At 39.7% G+C, this 25,501-nt stretch overlaps 1 protein-coding gene across 1 annotated transcript; it reads right to left on the bottom strand.

Annotated features, from left to right (window-relative positions):
• Nucleotides 1-435: 435 nt before the first annotated feature.
• eml3 (EMAP like 3) lies at nt 436-25,419 on the bottom strand. Its single transcript, XM_072459020.1, has 24 exons — nt 25,111-25,419; nt 12,972-13,130; nt 11,865-11,961; nt 10,603-11,106; nt 9,238-9,345; nt 9,022-9,050; nt 7,436-7,468; nt 7,233-7,353; nt 6,948-7,097; nt 6,794-6,860; nt 6,564-6,674; nt 6,393-6,488; nt 4,861-4,995; nt 4,384-4,522; nt 3,971-4,122; nt 3,762-3,887; nt 3,554-3,685; nt 3,400-3,467; nt 3,210-3,298; nt 2,946-3,043; nt 2,516-2,603; nt 2,343-2,441; nt 1,738-1,868; nt 436-1,047 (listed from the first exon to the last, which is right to left on the bottom strand). The coding sequence occupies exons 1-24, from the start codon at nt 25,133-25,135 to the stop codon at nt 847-849; spliced, it is 2,958 nt and encodes a 985-aa protein (XP_072315121.1). The 5' UTR covers nt 25,136-25,419; the 3' UTR covers nt 436-846.
• Nucleotides 25,420-25,501: the final 82 nt, after the last annotated feature.

The raw sequence follows: 25,501 nt of genomic DNA, 5'->3' as shown, positions 1-25,501 counted from the left end.
CTTTTGTCAGTTTTTGAGGAGGAGAAAAGTTATGTGCGTCCAGGATTCAGATATCTTCTTCCCGCCTTGACCAGTGACCCAACAACAAATTAGACTCACTGATGTCAACCATATCAATTTAAACCATTTTAAATAATTGCCACTCGACAAGATGACACAAGTATACATTGTAGCCCATCAAGGTGCACCCATAGGGACTGGTTGCGCAGATACCCACACTGGATTTGCCTCTTGTCCTATTTCAGACCATAATTGATTTACATTTTCTGGAGGTAATTTGTATAATTTATTATGTGATTAAGTTTATTATTTTTTCCTCGTTTGTACAATATAAAATGGTTCATAATTGTATCAGCGAGAGGAAGAGTTGGACAAATAGTCCATCTCAAATTGTGGAGCAATACTGCCCACTAGTGGACTTCACTACACAACACATGCAATTTCCAGTTCTTTTATTTTGAAGATTAAAAATACAGTACACAAATTGTATGAAACTCCTTCTTGGGCGTATCATGATGTATAAAGAGTAAAACAGTCACAGTCTTTATGGCAAGAATATACATCATCAATGTTAGCTGTGAAGTCCAACACATACAATAAACACATACAGTATGATAAACAGGATTGATAAGGCAGTAACAGGAATGTTCACAATTAACATGAAAAAAATGTTCACCTACAAAGTCTTTGTTATTCTTTCTCTTTAGTTTGAAACCTGAGTTCCTCCTCTTCTGGCACAGTATGTAGGCCTCTAAAACTTGCTTGAGGTCAACAGTCCATACAAGCCACAATATGCAAAATGTCCACATGCAAAGATCGCCTCCCGGTAAACCATTTCATTTAGTACTAGCAGACAGCAGGCTCTGGAGAACTGGTGGAAGTAGAAGACAGAGACGTAAGCCTCTCTCTGCTGTCCCCCACCTGCTGAACCTTCCACTGCAGTATACAGGTGTCCTTGCCACCCATAGAAAGGAGGTGAGAGTCGCTGTAGGTGAAGCAAACGTTGGTCACATGACTGCCATGGCCCTCGTACTTGTGGCTTGGTGCCTGCAAAACAAAATACATTAGTATGCAGTCAAATCTCTTTGCAAATGTATCGTTTAAATTAGGGATATCACAATAACACATTTTGTATTACTATTATTGTGAGAAGGAACATCACAATTTTAGGATTATTTACAATTATTGACACTATGAACAACAGTGAAATTCCTCATTTTCTTTCATTCACATTTCCTCCAGAATGAGACAAGCTTTATGAAACCAAACCTTCTGAACTATAAATAAAAGTACATGTGAGAAATTCTAGAGAGCCTGATTTATTTACCATTTGGGAATATAAACTGAATTGTACCGTCAATTTGCTTCTAAACTAGTCACAATTATTCATATTTAGTTGTTACAATACGTAACATGAGGACATTTGCCCATTCAAAATATATAATGATCTGTTTTGAATTGTTTATTGCTAATGCTATGACAACAATGCTTTCATCACTCAAACCCATGGACTGTGACCTGAATATTTAATTTTTTTTTACTATTACAGGTCAATTCAACATTTAGATATCACTTCTTCACATGGTAAACACAAGAGCATTTGCTGTTTAAAATATAGACTGCTCCTTTTCTTATTAGGAACACCAGAATTAAACAGCTGCTCTTTTGCATGTAATATGTAGAGACCGAGTTGAAGGTCTTACCCAAAGGGACTTCATGCAACCTACATAGCCTCACCTTGGGTTTGGGACAGGGGTACTGGAACAGGTGCACTTTACAGAAGTCATCTGCCACGGCCACAACTCTCTCACTGTGAGAGCGACACAGGGCGTTGATGTCGGTGCCGTCAGAGCCCTCCAGCCACACGCCTGAACACAGCCAATAATAATCAAACATATGATTCTGTAGGTGGTGTTCATGTTCTAGAATTGATTGAAGTCATGATCTCAGATGGTGGGCAAGTTCCTAATTCCAACTCCAAATAGAAATCCTACAATTGAATCATATTGTTTGTTTGGGATAGGCTCCACAAACCAGCAATATTCATCTAAAAGTCCTTTTGACTGACAACAATCTGGCAACAAATGTGGGGAAAATGTCACTTTTGTTTATTTCTGCCGCCAGAAAATATATAGAACGTTAGATAGGCCCAGTAATTACAGATAGAGATATGACCTATAAACCAGGTCAACAATTGTGCAATCTGACAGTTAAACAGTGAATTCTACCCGAGAATTCCTAACTGCCCACCAGCTCAGTTTAAAACTATAGGGATTCTAGAACGTTGTAATGTCACATGAGCACAACCTTTTGTATTCTTAGAAAAACGTTAACTTTCTTACCAATAACATGGAAGCCCAGCACACACGTGTATGAGGCCCATTCTCTGTCTTTACTTTCATAGCGGTTTCTTAAGAGTTTACAACCTCCGGCGATGTCCCCTGTCAGAGCACAGGCAGTTTCAGCTTACAGAACATTTGCATAAACTAGTCTTGCCACGTGTCGACACACTCACAGTAAAGGATTTCATAGTCTCCAGAATTAGACATGATGTACTTTCCATCTTTAGACCAGTCCAGGTGAGTTATGAAGCTAGAGTGACCCTAATGAAAGAAAAATAAAACATTATTACAATTGAGCACTGTTTCCACTGTTTCATGTGTAAACGAGTGTGACCTTTTCCTCCAACCCAACTCAAAAACTTTGGGCTTTGCACTTATGAATGTCCACTGGGGGGAAAAATAACTACATCTACTGTAAGAGGGAAACATGAATCAAACTATAGGTCAAAATAACTAACTTTTTATTTCATTTTCAACAATTGGACAATTACTAACATACTGTATATCAATAGGAAATATGAAGTGTGACCTTATATGCGGAATATGAATCTCAATGGATTTGTTTAAACATATAGATTTAATTCGTTTTGCAGCTCTACTTACATTACATTTCCCAAAGCGTGAATAGCGCCGGCCATTCTCGGTCACACTGTAGATGTAGATGAAGTTGTCATGAGAGCCGACCGCTAGAAAGCTGCCGTCTGAAAATACAACAGGCCATTCACATTTAGAGGGGATTTCCACTTTGTCTTTTGTGAAGTCGAGCACAAGGCCAAGATTCTGCTTTTGGCTTTCTTTGCCAAAGCAGAAGAAACAAGCCTGTGTTACGACAGTAAGTCTAAAGTGAAAGTGTTGTCACGAACAAACCTGGGGAGTATCTCATGACAGACTGTTGCTCGTTCCCATCGGTGGACTCGGAGATCACCTCCCTCGTCAGCAGGTCGAGAACCAGCCACCTGTCAGTACAAGTACAGAGAACAAATGTTACTACGCCGCTAAACAACAACTGTTTTTTAAAAGCGTTATGTGGTTTTAAAATACCCAAATCACATGTTACCTTCCTGTGCTGAGGCCAATTGATACCACTGATCCTACAGGGCTGAAGTCAGCACATAAGCCATACTCCTAACAGAAAGATATAGTGTTATTACGATACTTTGAGACATTTCTGGAAGCTTCCTGTGCAGACTTCAGCTGTGGCGTGTCCTTACCTCCAGTGTGGTGCACCAGTCCATCCTGTGCTCCTCCGCGTTCCACAGAAACACCTGCTTGTCATTCCCACAGGAGAGGAAGATGTCCTGAGAGGGGTGCGTGGCCAGGCCCCACATCTCATCCACATGGCCCTGACACACATTACTGTTACTATGACTACAGTACCACTTAACAATGTAATAACAATGTAATAATAATAAGCCTCACCTGCACTATGACCACAAAACCATCAGAAAAGCTCCCTCTGAGAATAGCGTTTCTAGTTGTGCCCACTAAAAGTTCTACTCCATCTATATCGGCGAGAGTCCGAACTGCTCCAAACTTCTCTGGAATCTGCCAAAGGAGACACAGACTTCATCAAGACTTCCTCCACTGTGAACGTGCAAATATCGAATGTGTATCCAGATGTGGTTCACCTCACACTCCCTCTCAGGGGCCAGGTCTGCGCTCCAACGGATTATTTTTCGGTCCTTGCCCCCTCCACTCAGCAGACCTCCATCAGGCAGAGTGCACAGGGTGAACACGCTGCCTTCATGAGCCTTGGTCTGACGCATAATCTGGAAGGTCTCTGGGAAATAATAATTATTATCATAATTTTAATAATAATAATATTTATTATTAATACAATTATTATTGATATTATTATTGTAAGATTAAAAAAAATATTTCCTTTTTTTATGTGAACATGTGGCTCTAAATAGAAAAATCTATTGTTGTTATTGATTTTGTTTCTGATGTGCAGCACTTTGGAATGTGTGCAATATACGCAATATAAAAAGTGTTTCTCGGATCAAATCTAAAATTATCCATATATTATGAATTCACTGACCTTTAGCTCCTTTGCCGAGGGTTTTGATGTCTGCAGCCGATTTGCCCCACGTCAGAATGTTCCCCTCTGAGTCTCCGCTCAGGACATCCCCAGTCAGACTGAACACGAAGCACTGAATGAACTTGGGCTTCTTATATTTCTGATCCAAAAAGAAAAGTACATATTTATATTACAACGTTCGAAATGTGGACAAAATCATCCTATAATGCATTGCATTCTTTATGAAAGTATGTTTTTTGAGTTATTAAAATATCTTTATTTAATTGGCATAAAACGTTATACTTTTCATACTAAAATGGTAATTAAAAAAAAAAAATGGTAGCGTTTATACATTTCACCCACTTCCCAAAACAAGCCTCTATTCTCCCTTGCCAGTTCCTTGTTTCGAATCAATACTTCTGTATTTGGTTTAAAACAGAGGAAACAGCAATGGTTTGAGTGCTACAAATACATTTAATAAAGTAAAAATGGACTTACTCCAAAGATGCCCTGTTTCTTAGTAAACTGCCCCGCGCTGAGGGTCCAGAAGTAAACATGAGATTTTCCACAAGTGATGATTTTGCTGCTGTCGCTGGGGTGGAAATCCACGACAAACACAGCCTCATTGGTACTCTAGAAACAACAATTACAATTACTTCAATTTTGTTTGTTCAAATATCTATCAAAACTAATTGTAATCTTATTAAAACCACATGTATTTATTTCTTAAAGACAGCCCCTTGAGATGTAACAAAGAATTACATGACAACATACAAAGCAATTTACAGTCACATACAACCACCAGACAATCCCATGTAAACACAAGACATCCTGCTCTTCACAACCCGACCCACACTCCAGAGCTCCAGAACATATGAATACAACAACATTTTAACATTTCTAAGAACATAAAGGGTGCAGTAACACTTTCTTTATCTGTTCCCAAAGAGAGCCAATTTTATTCCTGACGTGGACAAGGTTTTTTCCTGGTCCAGTCCTGTTTTTGTCCCAGGTTCAGTCCAAATGTTGATGCGGTATTGTGTACATGGTACATGGACTATTTAACTTGACCTACAGTGCTGCTTTATATAGTTGAAATGAAGTTATCACAGTTAACTCTGCAGTCAGGCTGTTCCAATCAAATGTAGCTTTATAGCAAAAGGCCTTCTTGCCGACCTCCCTCACATATACATCATGAGAACCTGGAGGGTCTTTTGGCGGTACTTTGACGGGCTTCTGTACAAAAGCTGCCCGGAGAACAATTTCAGCTCGGTTGTCGAGGCAACGGTGTAAATATTTTATAGAGTGAAATCTGCAACGCATGAACTGGAGCACAGTCAAGATGTTTGGTATGGTCCTCCTTCCATGTAATGTATGAGGGTTAGTAGGTACAGCGTCGATTCAATAGGTCTAAAAACCAAAACAACACGATCCAAATAGAGTTTTCCTTGTAAAATGTGCAGGCTATGATAAGAAAAAATATGGTCCAATTGTTGATGTGGCACATGTGGAGTACAGCAAATGGTGGACGGGCCAGGTCAAAGGCACGCTGTATAAACACACAAGTCCATCCAACAGGAACAGCATAATTTGTACCCCACCCCCTTGCAGCAGTGGAACCGTCCATAATTTGCCACTGTACAGCAGCACCGTGAAGGAGCGTTTTGTGTGGAGTCGGACATAATGTAAGCACGAGATGCGTCATTGGCAAAGAGTTGAAAAGTGTGACATGTTAAAGCTAAAGGATTTTCACCATCTTTTCCCAGCTTCATTATAAAAAGACTGATATATCTATGGCCTCGTAAGGAACACTTGATTACTGGTGGTCATTAATTTAGTTGCATGAACACTACATCAAAATAGGAGCTAAACTGGAACTAAACCAGACCATAAACCTTTACTAGACCAATATCAATAACTTACGGTCTGTTTATATTTAGGGTCATTTTCGTCTAATATAATCAAAGTTACACTTCTCAGTAGTAATAATTCAAGCTGCTTTTGTATGTGTGAAATGATGAGGTCCTCACCTTGACCTCTGCATGTTTGGTGCCTTTGTTGGGGTCCCACACCGACAGCATGTGTTCATTTGAGTCGTCGATCACACACAAGAATGCACCCGAGTCCTATAAATAAAGAATTAACACTTTTCCTTTTTAAATTTGTGATAATAATCTGAATTTAGTGAAAGTGCAACTCACAGCAAATGAAAAGGCGACAGATCCCACTCCTCTCTCAAACGTGCCCACACCGATCTGCTGAAGCGTGACCAGGGTGCTGGAGTCCCAGATGTGAACACAAGGCAGGAGCGGCTAGTGCGGCAAATATTAGTACTGTGTAACTTATATATCGCATATATACCATATATTACAATGGAACATGTGCAAAACAATCTTGTAGTATTCGCCGATATTGAGTTGTATCTAGTTACCTTGTCTTTGTCCACGCCTGCTGCTTGACCCGAGGCTATTCGCACCTTGTCAGGATGGACGGTGAGACTAAACAACATTTCAATATAAGTACAGAAACTGGTGATAAAAATGATGTTATGAGGATTGTTTCAAAGTGTGGGTGTGTTGACTGACCAGCGAACACAGTCCGTGTGTTTGCGATAGTGCCTCTGTGTGCGGTTGTTTATGTGGTAGAGCACAACCACACAGGCGATGAAGTAAACCGCCTCCCCCGTTGGAAGAACATACAAGTTTGCACGACAGTCTCTGCCTCTGTAACCGTAACTGGAAGGCACAGTCAAGGAGATGTACAAGCACATCCACTTCATTATGCTCTCTATAACTCAAACATTTTACGCTGAGACTATAGTCAAAAGTAAACCTAAGGAAAACAACTTTAATCCAATATGGAGAGGATACACCCAGTCCAGTTCCAGCTTCTCGGCAGGCGTGTCCATCTTCAAGTCTTCATAGTTGTGGATGTTGGAGGGTATGTACATAGTAATGGGCCGACCTCGGATGAACATTTTTATAGACTGTTCTGTGGAACAGAAAAAGATGTTAAAAACATGGTAAAGCACAAAAAAAAACATATGTAATGAGAGAAAATAACAGTCCAATACCTTGGCTGTATGTTCCTCTCCTGGGTCCTGACCCTATGTGAGAAGCAAAAAGTAAAACTTAGAATACTATGCTTGTACTTGGCATAACCTTCATTAACAATAAATATGCACAGTCAAATTTCATTTTTATTCCATATTGCCATATATACCATGGCACCGATTAGGAGAGCAGAAGGAGGTTTTTGGCTAAAGCACAACTGTCCATCATCAGCCTGGTGGGTAAAAGAGGTGCAGACGGGCTAACCACAGGTCAGCTCCACCAGGGTGTGTTTAACTTCCCAAGAACGCTTATAAAATCTGATGGCACATTCATGGAGGAGAAACATTGGCTCGCTTAGTCATAGCTTGTGCCAGGAGAAGACTGTTGACAATTTATACAGTATTGTACCGTTTAAATATTACCTGACTACCTGAACATTTTAAACTTGCCCAATATGATGTTTTTGAATTAGTGCTTTGAACATCATAGCCTTTGTATTTCCTTTAGTCTTGAGGATCATTTTTTCGATTGTGCCACCAGACATCGACAGGCCCGTATCCGCTCCACACTGGCATCTAATAGTAGTCTGTACGAGCTAAAACAAATGTGATTTACAGAGGTAATTTGAGCACTGAACTAATCAGAACAAGTATGTGAAGATCTGTGGACTACAAAAAGACAAAGAACTTCATGGAGAATGACTTGCATGATGTGGAGGGAGCAAGAAGGTCTTTTGGGCTCTAAAGAGGGAGACAGAGTAAACACGATCGACAACTGAAACAGGAGCGAGTACACGATATAAAAGATATAGCTGATTTAATATCAATATCATCGCAAACACATTGTGTCCTCAAATTCTCTGAGCTGCAGCACTGAGGCCTAAAGGGGGCTAAGTGAACTGAAACTGAGCCAGCGCTCCTAACCACAGCTGTGGTTTGTTGGGAAATGCTCTCATTTGCGTTCAAACGGCTCCATATGAGAAGCGCTGAGGGTCTGGGCACATGCACCGCACCAGAACAGTCCTGGCCACACACCAGAGGAACATGGGAGAGTTCACTGTAGAGATTATAATCACGAATAAACTTAAACACATTTTGGTATGTTCTGTGTTACAGGGCACTACTTCAGGTGAAGGGACCGTCAAGTGCATGCAGCGTAGTACAGTACGATAGATATTGTATGAGAGACAAAACCATCGTACATCTCATGAAAATAAACCTTATACTGTATTGAATACTTAAAAAGCCTTCAGGAGCATTTAAGAAAAGATTTGATCATTTTCAGCATGATCATACAAGATATTGTCCATTCTGCAAACTAGGATATTTTATTATTCATTTATTATTATATTTCTTTATATTTTATTATTAATTTTATTGTTTTCTTCATAAAATGTATTTCAAAAGAGTAAAGTAAAACTTAAGTGATGATGTGAGGGAACATTCATTTTCCTATTTGCTTTGGATACTTTTGAGTCAAAGTAAATATAAATATAACAGAATAAGAGTATATCAGCGAAGGTGAGGACAAAGCAAGTACAAAATCAGATGACTTCTTAGGTTGCAAAAAACGTTTTTGATTCAATACAATAAGAGTCACACGTCACCTGCATTGGAAATCAGGTCCTTGGCCCGGCTGTGGAGAGAGAGGACAGATATGAACGGTCAGATCAGTCAATAGCGTACACTTGTGAGGCTCTTCATGGGAACGGAATGTTATGATCCACACAGGCCCCCCCTTTTCCAGCACTGTCTTTTTGATGAGATATGTGAGAGGAAAAAGTGAACACTTGGTGACAGCTGTGTGGTGGTGATGCACTTACTTCTCCAGGCTGGGGGAGCGCATCAGGAGGTTGGCCGAGGAGGCTGCCTTCTTCTCCAGTCGTTTCCTTGGCTTGTCACTGATCAGCTTGTCACTGTTCATTCTGACCCTGGAGCCGCAGGGGACAAAGCACCGTTACTGTTACCAATCAACACTGAGTCGGATTTATTTTAAATGATTGGAAAACGTTATTAGTTCCCAAATGCAACTTTTAAAGACATAGCAGGAGTGGGTTTAATAATGAATCAAAGAAAGGAAGTAAAGGAAGTAAGCTCTTAAATACCCTCTTTTTGGGCCACCTTTGTTTAAATAGAAGGCTATTTCTGCTTGAGAGGGCCACTTATTTTGCACTAGGTAATTGGGCACACTCAGTTCTAGATGTACTTTTAATAGCTAAAAATGACTATGTGATAAATATTAGAGAAGGATATTCTGTAATGTGGGCAATGTTTTAACAAGGAGGTAAAAATAGCTCTGGCAAAGAATGAAATGAATTTCAATATGAGAAGTGAAAATGAATCATCTGTCTCTTCTTCCTTCACAACACATCTGCATAAAAAGGAGTGTTAGTAAAAATACAGAGGTAGAAACCAAACAATAAAGAAAAGAACCTTGTCAACAGAACAGAATGGAATGTCAGCATGCAAGACATAATTCATGGATTAACATAAGATTAAATGATTCAAAATGCGTCTCTACAAACCACAGTTTCAACATTTGTTCTGAGCTTGAAGTGTGTGTTTTGGGATTATAAATGGGTGGACCAAATATTGATATGATACTTAAGTTAATAACTTTGGTCAAACATAATGTTTAAAAATGTGCCAAATGTGTAATGTTTTCTACAGTTTCTAAAACATGCTCATAAGCAATCATTTGTTTTTTATTCACCAGTTGAGAATAATGGGACTGAACCTGTATTTTCAAAAACAAGAACAAATATAACAACAATAATATTGAAAGTTTAAATAATATATATACTTTTCTCATGCATAGACACCCCAAGTTCAGACCCATCACCATGTTTATGCTTCTCATCATATTTTCCACATGGACAAAATGTGTTTGCTGTAGAGCTAATCCTAGTGCCCTCGCACAGCTCACTCTGTGCGAAAAAAAAACAGACTTTTGGATTTCCCTGGCAATTTTGAACTTCCCGCAATGTCCAATTTCATTTAATTGAGGAGGTAATTACTTGAAATTGGGAACCTGCCCTAAAACGTTCTTGAAGTGATAATGTTGTATGCATCAAGTAAATGTTGGACTGAGGTTTGTAGTGACACTAGACAGTAGAAATTGTGATTAGGCAAAGCCATGCATGTCATGTAAAACATGAAGAGCAGAGAACGGGACGATTTGGACGCACAGAGGCTTCTTGTCTCCCTCCAGGATGGGGGGCAGAGCGGTGGAGCGTGGGTTCTGGTCTGAGCTCCGGCCCAGGGTGGAGGTGGGGCTCTGTTCATCAGGAGAGGAGCTGCGGTCCAGGTAGTCCTCCCTCTGAAGGCTCCTGATGCTGGTGGGCTGGATGGGCTCCTCCAGGGAAGAAGACCAGCCCGGATCCTTGTCCTGCCCCCCTAATCCTTCATCCTCCTCGGCTTCCTCCACCTCATCGTCTATGCCGGACACGCGGTGGAGCTTGCCGCGGCTGCTCTCGACGGACAGGCTCGTGTCCACATGAAGGAGGGCGTCTTCCAGGCGGAGGCTGCACAAGCCCCTGCTCAGGTCCAGCATAGGCCTGGTTTGAGCCGTCTCCAGCCCGGACAGGGTCAGTACAGTCTGGGTGGATCTGTCCTGAGTGGGAGGCTCCACAGACACTGGGGCTGCTGTGGGGCCATTTGTACTGCGCACTGAACTGCTGTTGAACACGTGGCTGGACATAATTCACAAATGAGTCAACACTGGGCAATCACAGAATGTACACAAAAAGAGGCAATCTACTTTTCTATAGCAGACTTTGGTAACACAAACCTGTCTGTGAAACACTTACAGGAGTCACATCATTATATAATATTTACTGTATATTTCAACATGGTCCCAACTTCCTCTGCTGTATAAAGTGTCCTTGCTTTGCTACTTTGTGTCTCTTGATACTGTTTTATTTAAATTTGATTACCGGTACTTAAATCCTTTGCTTGTTTATTTCTATTTTTAATGTTTTACTGTGCACTTTTGTACATGTTTTTTTAACGTGGTACTACACTACAGATGGAAAATAATATAAAATAAACTATCTTGCTTTACAATGCACGTTAATGAGGCGTTCAATTTACAGAATTACTAGATGCTACACTGGTTATTGAACTGCCATTCAAATGGACTGTGCTTTATGGATTTTTGGGGTTGTTTTGTGGTTAATATAATGCCATAAATTGTGGTTCATAGCAAAGAAAAAATGGACCAGGAATTCAGAATTTGAATGAAGTTTGGATGAAATTTGAATGAACTACTTTATGGAGCCAAAGTTCACCTCAAGTCTTTTCAGCTGCCACTGCACAGAACAGTATTTTAGTGCTCTGTAAATCATTACATTTTCCATTTATGGCTTGGCTGTGTGCTCCTCTAAACAAATTCTCTGTCAAATGTATTCAGAAGTATATGGACTATGGATGTGTATGGACACTCAGGTACCTGGGGATGGGCTGATGGGCTACGCAGGCTTTTCTGTTGTTACTACAGCTGTCCGAGTAGCACACTTGGTTCAGCACTCGAGCGGCCCCTGGGTTCACTGTGTAAGACACTAGTGTTGGTTATAGTCGTAGTTAAGGCTGTCGTCGACTAAAGGGTCAAATAAAGACTTTCTCTGTGCATCGATTAGTCGACTAAAAAGGGGGCTGGACGTGATGCTGGCGAAATCTCTCAAAATGAGTGTCTATAATCTGACCCACACTCAAAAGCCCACAGGATTTTATTTAAAACCAAATGTGTACAGAGAAGTATTTGTCACAAATGGACAAATTTGACTTTTCTTGTTAGGCTTTTTAAAGAAAAAATAAAATAAATAAATGCATATTTGTAGGTAAAAAAAATATGTGACTTAGTACCCTCTAAAATATTTTGTAATCTCTTAATAGGAACTACACATGGAAACAATTACATTTATGACATCAACTAGACATACCTGTTCAATATGATGAAAATACTAAATAACTACCGTATTTTCCGGACTATAAGTCACACCAGCCAAAAAATGCATAATAGAGAAAAAAAAAAACATATATAAGTTGCACTGGAGTATGAAATGCGGTTGCATGTGTGAAAATAACAAATAATATCACATATAAGTCGCTCCGGAGAATAAGTATAAGTATATATAAATTATATATATATATATATATATATATATATATATAAAATATATATAATATATATATATATAATATATATATATATATATATATATAAAATATATATAATATATATAATATATATATATATATATATATATATATATATATATATATATATATATATATATATATATATATATATATATATATATATATATATATATATATATATATAAATAATAAGAACAAGCCGCACCCCGGCAAAAACTATGAAAAAAGGTGCGACTTATAGTCCGGAAAATACGGTATATTTATTTTGGGGTGTTCAGATCTATGTAATTATAACAAAGCCCAATAATGAAGCCCAATTTATTTTTAATGTGTTGTAAAATAGATACATGACACTGTAGGTTGGAATTAGTTCAAGATAGTTTCAAATGTACAAGACCTGCAATGAGCTGCTGTTTGAGAAGAGGCAGGAGCTGGTCGTGGAGGCGGATCCTTCTCAGAGCATCAGCCAGTGAGGACTTGAGCAGAGTGATCTCGTCCTCCTGGGCCTGGAGACGCACCTCCATTAAGGACGTCCGGTCTGGGAACTCGGCGCTGTCTGCGGACACATCCAAAAAGAGACAAAACGTTGGACTGGATGGCTGCTTTTCTACAAAATATACAAAGCTCCATCCAAAACACCGCCACTATCTCATTGTAAGACTTATGGTCATGATGAATCGGATTAAACTGTATCCAATGTAGTTGAACAGAAGCCGGAGAAGTGATATAAAATTATTTAAAATGGGTTCTTTTTGGCATCTCACTTGAAAACACATTACGCTACTTGAAATTCATGGATGCACTGTTTTAATCAGCCTAGATCATACTGTTCTAATCTGTAGTTGGATTTGATAAGTTGCTATTTGCACCTTTACCTGCAGATGTCACCAGAAATAATTCCATTTTACACACTATAAAGTAAGCTGGTGATGTTCTGGTCTAAAATAATACATGTATTAATGGCAAAGAAAATCAATGCCCTTGCATCAATATTGAACTTTAATGGAAAGTAAGTTGTACGTGTTTTTGTTTTGCTTCGCTCTTAATTTGCTTCATAAAGTAATTGTCTACGTAATAAACAACTAAACACTTGATTTACTCACTTTACAAATACATCTAGAGCAGCTTTATAATCTTGTCAAACCGCAGCCTTGTCCTTACTTTCACTAACAGAATTTCCCATGTTATGTGATCACTCATCTCATGATTTATCCCGCGCCAGATCTCCATGTTTTTGTAATGACTCACCGCATGCAAACTTCCTTAAACCAGCAAAGAATTCTGGCGGAGCACCAAAGGCAATGAGCCATTTGTGACAAACATTCAACTGAAGACAAACATTAACTCTTTGAGATTCCTGCAAGCAACTGTTGGCGTCTCAGTCTGGGAAGGATAAAAAAAACAGAACATTCTTCTACCAGCTAGCTGCAATTTTGGGACATTGGCCACCTTTTATAAGACCAAAATAAGAGCATGGAACCACAGTGGCCAATGTTTGCCTCAAGTCGGTAACTGTCGACACAAGAGCAGTGCTGCAAGGCGTCGTGGAAGCAGTGATTCACGTTTGGCCTACGAACATTTCACTAGAACAGGAATTTCATCATCATCAGTGCTATTGCAAAATCTTTGGCACTTGTCCAAGCTGGTACTGGAGGAAATGTTTAGCCAAGAACAAGTCTACTAGAGAAAAGCTATTACAGTACAAAGACAACAAAAGTTTTGATTGCTGGTAACTAGAAATAACTAATAACTCATTTTGTAATACAAGTGTGGTTTGTGAACATTTTAGAAGCAAAATTAAGTCACTTTAATTGCATCTATACTATAAACCAGTGGTCCCCAAACTTTTTGACTCGAGGGCCACATTGGGTTCTAAAATTTGGCCGAGGGGCCAGGCCAGGAAAATATGGTGTGTTTGTGTGAACTAATGAATTACTGTAAATTACACGAAAGATTAGACCTGTAACTTCTAACATAGCAAACAAATCCAAGGCTTAATGTACAAATTGTTGTTTTCAGAATGCATTAAATAATGATTAATTATCTACTGTCTTCTACTGTCCACAAGAGTCTTCTTCAGTGTCAAACACTTGCGCTTCCTGCTTGATTGGCCCCGGTGGCCGTTTGTGGTGAATTTTATTTTCTGTGCGCCATAGATTTTCTTGTGCGCGCACTAAGTGGAGCAGTGCACTATGTGCGAGCAGTGCACTATGTGCGAGCAGTGCACTATGTGCGAGCAGTGCACTATGTGCGAGCAGTGCACTATGTGCGTGCGAGCAGTGCACTATGTGCAAGAAGTGCGCAGCTGCGCAGGCGCGCAGCTTTGAGGGAACAGTGGCCATCTCTTGGGGAAATGTGGGCATTACAGGCGAAAGGTAAAATGAACGGCCAGCCATAGTATCGTGAGTTTGAATCCCGACATTTGCTGTCCTCCTTTCTCTCTCATCATTCCCCTTCCTTTCTTTCTCATTCCATCTACTGTCTAATAAAGCCTACGGCAATTTTTTTTTATTTTTTTTCAATTTTTAATATAACTTGGATAAGCTTGGCGGGCCGGATTGAAAGGCCCGCGTGCCGTAGTTTGGGGACCACTGCTATAAACTATGCTCAACAGTGCTCAATAAAACTGACTCTTGCTGTTTATGTCACATGAACTTTATTCGGAGCCTTCGATTTCATAAAGCTGTTGACAGACGTGAATGGTAAAGATGATTTCACTGTTGGTTTCAGTTTATTAATAATTGTGAATTATCATAAACTGGTGGTGTTTTTTCTCACAATAATCTAACACTGATCCCTTGACATCTCTGTTTATAAGGTGGGGTGCCAGTAACGGACAACAAAAGTTTTGATTGCTGGTAACTAGAAATAACTAATAACTCATTTTGTAATACAAGTGTGGTTTGTGAACATTTTAGAAGCAAAATTAAGTCACTTTAATTGCATCTATACTATAAACCAGTGGTCCCCAAACTTTTTGACTCGAGGGCCACATTGGGTTCTAAAATTTGGCCGAGGGGCCAGGCCAGGAAAATATGGTGTGTTTGTGTGAACTAATGAATTACTGTAAATTACACGAAAGATTAGACCTGTAACTTCTAACATAGCAAACAAATCCAAGGCTTAATGTACAAATTGTTGTTTTCAGAATGCATTAAATAATGATTAATTATCTACTGTCTTCTACTGTCCACAAGAGTCTTCTTCAGTGTCAAACACTTGCGCTTCCTGCTTGATTGGCCCCGGTGGCCGTTTGTGGTGAATTTTATTTTCTGTGCGCCATAGATTTTCTTGTGCGCGCACTAAGTGGAGCAGTGCACTATGTGCGAGCAGTGCACTAAGTGGAGCAGTGCACTATGTGCGAGCAGTGCACTATGTGCGAGCAGTGCACTATGTGCGAGCAGTGCACTATGTGCGAGCAGTGCACTATGTGCGTGCGAGCAGTGCACTATGTGCAAGAAGTGCGCAGCTGCGCAGGCGCGCAGCTTTGAGGGAACAGTGGCCATCTCTTGGGGAAATGTGGGCATTACAGGCGAAAGGTAAAATGAACGGCCAGCCATAGTATCGTGAGTTTGAATCCCGACATTTGCTGTCCTCCTTTCTCTCTCATCATTCCCCTTCCTTTCTTTCTCATTCCATCTACTGTCTAATAAAGCCTACGGCAATTTTTTTTTATTTTTTTTCAATTTTTAATATAACTTGGATAAGCTTGGCGGGCCGGATTGAAAGGCCCGCGTGCCGTAGTTTGGGGACCACTGCTATAAACTATGCTCAACAGTGCTCAATAAAACTGACTCTTGCTGTTTATGTCACATGAACTTTATTCGGAGCCTTCGATTTCATAAAGCTGTTGACAGACGTGAATGGTAAAGATGATTTCACTGTTGGTTTCAGTTTATTAATAATTGTGAATTATCATAAACTGGTGGTGTTTTTTCTCACAATAATCTAACACTGATCCCTTGACATCTCTGTTTATAAGGTGGGGTGCCAGTAACGGACCCCACAAAAATATATATATTTGTTTGTGTGCGGATTTAGACTCCGCGATGACCAAAAATACTACCTGTGGTCAATACACCAAGTAACGCAAACATGTAAATGACCGTTTCTATTGCGCAATCAGTGTTGGAGGTAGACTTGGCCCCGAGCTGAAACGGCAGATTTTGCGACTTAAATTAAACAACTTAAACATCCTAGTCGTTGTTTAGCAAGGCCTTGAATGTATAGTAAAACGCTGGTCAGAGCAGGAACGCACCCACAATCCAGAGCACTCCAGTCCTCATGTGTCTTCATCAGTCTGGGGGCCTCTTCAAAGAGCCAACATCATTAGCAAATAAACACGCTTCTCTCTGAATGCCAGACGAGGCAAATTTAGGACTTCAACTTCTGCTGTGATGGATGAACGTGCTGGAGAAGTCCATAACATTAGCAACTCTCTTGGAAGGACATGCTGACAAACTGGCTGTTTGTTATGATAAAACAATAGACTGTTACTTCAATTGATAGTGGCATTGCATTCAAAAACAGATGAAAGCCATACACGCCTTTCAAATATGAGTCATAAACTATAACCTATGTTCTCAAATTTCAAATCTTTTGTATTGGGAGATGTGTGTCCCTTTGGACCCTGTGAAAGAGACTAGTTGGGACAAGACATTCACTGTTATGGATGACTGAAGCTTAAAGCGTACGTAATAAACCATATCCCGTCACAATGTCACACCCAGTTAGTTAGATAAAGGAAATGTTGACTGGACTGGCAAGCAAACAAGAGGAAACAACTCAAGATAATTCATCACATCAGCCTAAAATGTGGGTTGATAATAACTAGCTTGGTCTACATAATACATATTGTGGTTACAGTTAAGGGTTCACAAGTAAACAACTTAACTCACTCACAGAGTAATTGACATAACCCTTAACATCTTCATCTCATAACAAAAGCTATAAGTTAAAACACATCTCATCTTTAGAGTCTATAACACACAAGGGGAAATTAAATTAATGGTGACCCTAAAACGGTGCCTTGTGGAACGCCAGATCATTTACAGGGTTATTTTTTTAAATCCAAAAGTATAAAAATAAGAAGTTGTATCTAGGTATCATTCATTAAATATACAGTATATATAAAGACACCTTCTTGTTTTCTTGAATCATATTAAAATGAATTTAAATAGCAAAGATCCATGAATTTCCAAACTTGGAAAATGTATATGGGAATTATGGGGAATTTACGGTAATTAATGAGAATGTATAAGATTTTATGAGAATTAACAGGGAATTAACACTTCAGTAGGTCATCTCTTAACATTGAGTGATGTACAGACACATAACAAGCTGAATTTATGGAAATACACACAAAAAACGTTGACAATGTCAGATGTGATCACTAGACGTTTTAGGCTTCCAGACCAACTAATATGGCATTTCTAATTGTTTATGTCACATGGTATTAAATCTGGGTCATAAGGTTCCAAACTTTCAAGAGAATCTAGCTTCAAACCACTGGAGAAATACTGGTCACTGACATTCAACAGAAAAAAATGCAAAATATATGATGTTCAAGCATTTTGACCTTTTTTTTTTCTTCTAATTTCAAGCTAAAATTCCCATAGGAAAAAAGGAATTTTCTAAAGATTCCTGTGAATTTTCTGCCCCTTTGCCACCTACTTGTGAGTTAAGTCAAATTACCCTTAAAAACATAATTTAACTGGATCATATTTTACAAGAAACTGCAGGTTTGAAGCCCCTCCACCAGTGGCTCCATCTGCTGTCATCGTTTCAGGAAGGTTTAGCAAACAGGAAGCTCAAGTTTTCCTTTCGGACCAACTGCAAAGGCACCGTTTACGAGGGGAAAACTATTAACTGCTGCTCACATGTACAAATACTGCCCAATAAAGCAGAAGCACAGGATTAGGAGTGTTCATACTGTCATACATACAGTCTTACTGCTTTAGGCTGGCAGATGATTATGGTTCAAAATGTTAAAGTTAAATGTTAAAATCTGTATCCAATTCCACATATTGCAAATTAAAATAATGACTAAAAGGAGTTCCAAGGAAGTTCAAAATCGTCCTAACATTCTCCGTTTTCAGGGGATTAGTGAGGTATGTGCCTGTGTATTCCCGCTCTTTTCTTGACTGCCTGGTTTCCTTGTCGTTCTGAGCTCAATGGGCCAAGCCAGTGTGAGTCATAGCAGTTTGGCAGCGCCTCTGTAAAAGCAGGAGTGTGAGTAGTGTCAAATTCACAGCAACTGTTCCACAAATCTGGTCGTATTCATGCTCGCTACACAACTTTATGACGAGCAGTGACGAGAAGAAAAAACATTGCGCTGCTATTACACATCGGGCATGGGATCATGGCTCACGGGGAACTACTCAGCCAGGACGCATGCAGATCGTCCACATAGACATTAGGAGAGTGCTGATTGAGAATTGTGTTTGTTTTTCCTGAGAAATGGGACTTCCACGCTAAATAAAGGTAGAAATAAAAATGATCATAAAAACAATACTTGTTAAAAGCTTTGAAATATTTCAGGCAATGCAATAACGTATCAATGGAAACATGCAGGATGTGGACCACCAGAAAAGTTACATAGTGTGCCTTTAAGTTGGATAAAATAATCTGAAAATTTGGAAAACACAGTTAAAATATTTCAATAGTTTAAATGGAAATTACCAGACTTTTGGCTTTAATTAGACTAGTAAGTAAAACCTACAGCATTATTTTTAAACAGGGTTAAATTATAAGGAACAACAGAATATATTGCTGCCAGAGTCATGATTTTTTTTAACCAAATTTGACCCAGATATAGCTAAAGTAATGCCGCTTGCAGACATCATGATCAAGTATACTTGCATTTACATGTTTCCTGTGTCATTCAGGTATAAATCCATCTTTTTTTGAGCCATAAAACCTCTTTTCATAGCACATGGCATGTTTTGGATTTAGTCCAAATAATGATTACTAAATTAGATGACAATTAGTTGACAATCATCTAAATAAACAATTAGATACGCTTAATAGATTAACTTGTTTCAGCCTTAAAGGCGCAATGGACGATTTTTCGGCGATTTGAGAACGCAGGCGGAAGTGCGCATGCGCACTCCCCCGTGCGGACCGATACATCACACACGTGCGTTTGTTTATTAGCGCAACGGAGCGCATTGCATGTCTCGTCTCCCGTAGATTTCTGTCCACTTCTGCTTCAGCTCGAACTGTCTTTCTCCGTCTTCATTTTGCCCCGTACACTGAGGGAACTATATTATGATAGATCCATGCGCTTAGGCACGCGGAAACGTGGGGACGAACCGCACGCGGCTGCAGGCGTTTTATGATTGATACGTGGCAGGACAAATGATTTATCCACGCCACGAGGAAATATGATAAAAAAAATTGCTGAAAAAAATCGTCTATCCTTTAATTTATAGCACAGACTACGTTTTAATTAATGGATTACTACAAGATTTTGTAACATGGGATTCACAGGGGATTAGGTGTGGGAATGTGTTAATAGCCCAAGTTGACCTGCTAAAGTGTCAGTGGTCCAGTGGTCCAGTTACACAGTGGTCTAGTTACACAGTGGTCCAGTGGTCCAGTGGCCCAGTGGCCCAGTGGTCCAGTGGTCCAGAGGGTGATTCCACTTTGCATGATGTTGAGGCGGGTCCAGGAGGAGGAGGACTCTCTGATGGAATGTCTGGAGGACACAGCCGCGCACTGTTTCTGCTGTAACGAACTCATGTACACGAGTCTGAGGAGCCAGATGTGCAGCCAAAATGAGCAGATTAGCAACAACAATATATCTCACAAACATAGTTCATAGTTCTTTCTATGGCCTATTACTATTACGATACATGTTAATTACGCTAAATACACAGAAATTAAACCCGACAGATTCTGTTGGTTCATAAAACTAAATAATGTATTGCCAATCACTGATAGAACTGGTAATTAATAGAAAACCAAGGCTGAATGGAACCGAGCAACTTATCACAGTGTTTTTTTGTGCGAGAACTACACTTTTATTGATCTTTAATTCTGCAGCTGAATTATAATTCTAATATCTATGTGTCTATCTACTACTAGGGCAACAAATGACTATTTCTATTGTACATTTTGACATTTTTAAATAATTATCAACCAAATAAAGTTGGAAAAATTGCCAGTGGAGGCTTCAAGACCGATAAATATGTTGATTATTTATATTTGACATTTGATTTTAAAAGGTCTTTTGGCATGTGTTTCTGCATCAGTTTGTTTCTGTGTTATCTGACTCCAGATGACAATAACAATCCTCTAAATTCTCAAAGAGTATCCTGTATTGTTCTGCATTTGAGAATTTCACCTGCCCACTATCTCCGCCCACAACCCTGTATTGTGATCTATTTGAAAATGTCAGACTCCGGGTCATACATTGGTTCAAGAATGTTGCGTAGCTATTGAAATAAAATGAAAACACAGAAATAAAAAACATAAAAAGCCACTGGTTGTTACTGTGAAATTCTCCTTTGAAGCGATGAAGCCTGTGCGTTCTATTTCTATTATTATGCTTTTTTTTAATCAATATTGCAGTTAACAATAAACAAAAAACAATATGCATGTTATATTTTAATACAAACTACAAAAAAGCCCAATGCACTAATCTTGCATTGGCCTGGCCTGTGAATGTGTTTGTGTCCACAGCCTCTCTCTGCTCTCTCCAGTCACTGTTTTACTGTTTCTTGTAGTGTGTCGCGCCTCAACATCCTGTCCGCCCCTGCACCGCGCGCCGACTCTCCCGTGTGAACACCAAAACATCTGAGATAGAACCAGAGCGTTCCTGGGATGCACCGCTCGCCCCGTGCACGGCCTACATGCCCCAGTATCATTCACCTCACGCAACTTCCATCCACCACGCTCAACCACCGGTGGGCGGCTGCAGCAGGCAAATGAGGCCGTGTGACAACAGCCAACATCAGCTCAGATCATAGACTCATAGTCACGTGGCGCAATGGCGAGCTAATTCATCAATTTTATAGAATGTAGAAAGAACAAATCAAAAATAAAGCTGCATTTTTAACACAACTGCTATTGATTTAACTCACTCCAGGACAAAATGCAATAAATATTTGGCCCAGTCTCCTAAACCATCAAACGGTAAACACAGGTAGGTATAAAGCCAACTAAAAGCACTCATCGTGAAAAGGGAGATGGTTTGTTTTGGCAACAGTTCACATTAAGAGAAAACAGAGGAATAATATGCAAGACCAAGCCTGCCCTGCACCAAAGGCTGTCGGCATAAATCACCACACAATGTCTACCCAGTCATTGATTTGTTCACAGATTGACCTTTCTTCAATGGGACCAGCCAAATTCAACAGAAAGAGACACTGTTGTGCTCTCTGTTGTCAAGGTGCGTGTTTGTCAAATACAGAAGAACGCTTTAACAGATGATGTGCGGTGTTATTAATAGGCACTGAATTTGAATGAGGAATACTGTCTTGTCTACCTCTTTTGACCCGAGCTCTACTCCTGCACAACATCTTTTACGTCTTTGTACTTATGACTTGCTGAAAGTGAAAAACAGCAAAGGGTTTGAGAAATCAGGCGAGTATCAGGTGTATCTACGTCAAAGCACATCGTTTTAGTGACGAGACTTTTAGTGAAACGGCAATATTAATGTTTATTCCTACATCATTGGAATGAAGATCTGCTCGTCGATGCCGTCCACGTGGAGCAGAACGTGCATTATAAGTAGAGATAGACCAATATATTCTATGGGTTGGTGATATATTTGCAATAAATGTCAGTTTAGCACTTAAACTCCAGGACTGAATTTGGTTTGAGGTGCCCACCGGTGTGAAGGAAACACATGAAGCTTCATTTGAGTTCATTTAAGTGCAAAAAAGGGCTCTACATAAAATATAACTGCACTGCTAATTATTTCTATTGATATGATTTTTCCTTTCCAGCAAAATCACTATATAGACAGACAGTAGACAGAGTTTTAAGTTATATATTTTGGGGGAAATTATCTAAATTGGCCCTAAAAATTGGTCAAAAAATATTGCGCTGGTTTCTAAAATATCGGCATCGGTCATGACAAAGCCCATGTTGGTCCATCTCTAGACAAAATGAGGAAACAGATCAGTGATCGCCATGAACGAGGGGCTTATAGGGCTCCAGCACGAGACGCGAGTTTATCTGAGGACGAACACAGACGTTCACTGATTTCACTATTTCGCTTTCCTGCCTCTGAAGCACAAATAACTCTTTATGGGAAACAGCTGGTTGACGCCGCATTATCAAACGCCACTCTTTACAAACCACTGCATGGAATGAGGTGCTCTGGGAAACATTTCACTCCACGTAATAATAGGACACAACTATGCCGACTATTTCTGTCACCACCGAAAATGTTTATAGAATCTGTAATATACGTAATACAGTATGAATATATATATATATGTTTTACTATCCAATATACAGATAAAAGGCATTTATTAAGCACTAATAAGACGTGCTCTGTGCAAAGACACTGTTCAACAAGTGTCATTCCTTTACCCGCTTCAAATGAGGCTGCAATGCGTCCCTTTGCATCCGATCCTTAAGATTATACTCATGATTCTCTCCAAAATCTCCAAACTCATTACATGCCTTCTCTTTGCAGATATAGTCAACATTAATCCTTATAATGGGAAAAAGAAAAAAAGTCAACCTAACACTAAGATGTTATTGAAAGATGTTACCGAATGGCATAAAATCGATCTAGAATATGGGTGGGTGATAATGACAAAAATGAATATATCAGTATTTTTTGGTGTATCGCAATAACAATACTCTGATGATATTATGTCAGTCCAGCAAAATGTGTTTACATTTTTTGGGGGGTTCCAGTATCAGACAAATGTGAAATGCCTATAATTACCACTGAATACCCTTATTTTTATAACATGAGTTTTCTTTTTTAATTATTTTTCCATATTTATTCATCATATACAATAAACCGGTACTCAATATTCAAATGTTGCATATAGTCAAAGCAACATTGACAATATCATCAATATCTTTTATGACCTGCTCACTTATGGAGAATGTTTCAAATGTATTTCCATGGAGTCAGACAGGTGGAAGTTACCTCATCTGTGACAAGTTTGTTTCAGCATGTTGTCATTATTTGCGCCTAAAGAATTCTTCTCACTGCGGAGCCTTCAACATGTTTCAAACTGCATAATTGGTCCTGCACTGGTGATGTATGGATCCATAATATCACCATCAAAATCACGATCATTCATAATGACTCAGCACCTTGACGTTTATAAATGAAGTACAAAATAGCGGTATGTTATTACAACAGAATGGCAATGTCAATGGATAAATACAATACAACACATGCACAGAGTTGGACCACCAGTGTGTCAGCCCAGAGGATATGACTTATCACTGCAGACATCCTCAGCTTACAGTGCGCTGAAAACACAATAATTACATGTAATGACTTTGATTACATTACTTCATTAAAGAGGCCCCGGAGAACAGCTGCCTCAGACAAGGCCAGAGCCACAGATGCTGCTACCTCTCCCTGTGATATTTACTGTTCCCCAGCGGCCCACCGCTCCATCGCTTTACTAGACAAGTAAACACAACATCAGCACATAAGGTGGGACAGCCGAGCCTGCAGAAAGGCAACAAAAGCAACAGTGTGCAACTGGGTACAATAAAAGAGGCTGAGATGTGGGGGCGGAGCGGTGGGGAAGCACTTTCCTGCTGCTGCGTGCTTGCACAAATATATTGTTCTAGTTATTTGCAAAGATACTACAAGGGTTAGGGTTAAAAGTACACTGCAAGATTTGCATCGAGTTGATACAGCACTGATAGCACATTGAACTTTGTAGTACATGCTTTGTATTTACATGATAATACATGTTGGTATGAGCAGGTAAAAGCACTTTTCTGGTTATGAACTGGTTGTGCAGAGCCTTTCTTTGGCACAGTTAAAATCACACATAACACATTGCTCCTATGATCTATTATCTAAAGTCATCTAAGCTTATCTAAAGTTTGAGTGAGCTGTCATTCAAGTATTTAGTTAGACAAAAGCTGCTAAAGATTCTGCATGGCTCCTTCAAGGCAGCTGAGAAATCCAGGGCTCAAAGAGAAGGATGCTGTGGTAAGAAAATACAAATGCAGCAACTGTTTACAGCAGACAGACCTGGTCCTTTACCTCGTGCTGAGAGCTCTGAAATCAACACTGTCCTCCAAAGGCTACAAGCAACTATGTACACACTACTGCACATGTGCCAAAGGAACTCACTGATGTGGGGTTAAATTAGAAGCTGAGGAGAGCTAAATATCTATAATTAAAGACTCCAATGAAAACCACAGAGTATGCAATTGAGATTATATTATGATGTCAGCGTGTGTTTGCCATTGAAATGATTGCTCAAAACCAAACTTTGCATTATCCCTCTGCCCAAATCAGACTCTGCAAAAGTTTGATTTTAAGGAAGTTGCACGATTAATTACCAACCTCAAAGGGATAAACGGTATCTTACCCAGGCTGTTGGTAGAAGAATCCATAATCCAAGGTTAAAGTAGTGAGTTTAGATAAATTCGCAGTCCTGTGCTGTGTTTTCCATGCTGAGAGAGAGAGAGAGGAGTGTCACACGCTTCACACGCTTCTGTCAAGCTGCCACATTCAACAAGAGCCGCTCCGGAAAAATACAAACTCCCGTCCTGCTGTAACTAAAAGCGCACTTTGAGAACCAGACAAACCCCTTCTAGGCATCCTGCAGCGCGCACTTCTGAGAACACCAACGCAGACATGACGCCGAGGGAGTAAACGACGAGTGCGCAGACTTGGCGAGGAGCGCAAGGTGGGATGCGTCCATAGAGTGGGATCGTTTGGTCACCTCCGGAAGTGCAGGATCCGCCAGGCTTTCTTAA

This window comes from Eucyclogobius newberryi, unplaced genomic scaffold (assembly GCF_026437365.1).
Source record: "Eucyclogobius newberryi isolate DKJ021-1_F unplaced genomic scaffold, fEucNew1.0.hap1 SCAF_22, whole genome shotgun sequence".
Taxonomy (NCBI): Eukaryota; Metazoa; Chordata; class Actinopteri; order Gobiiformes; family Gobiidae; genus Eucyclogobius; species Eucyclogobius newberryi.
This window is presented reverse-complemented; position numbering and strand designations above follow the sequence as displayed.

Bases quoted from the DNA above. Each gene is read 5' to 3' on its own strand.
- eml3 (XM_072459020.1), bottom strand. From the start codon at position 25,135: ATGGATTCTTCTACCAACAGCCTGG. The intron at 4,123-4,383 runs GTCAGTGAATTC...ATTATTTCCCAG, and splicing joins CCTCGGCAAAGGAGCTAAAG to AGACCTTCCAGATTATGCGT. The intron at 3,468-3,553 runs GTAAGGACACGC...TCTTTCTGTTAG, and splicing joins ACTGGTGCACCACACTGGAG to GAGTATGGCTTATGTGCTGA.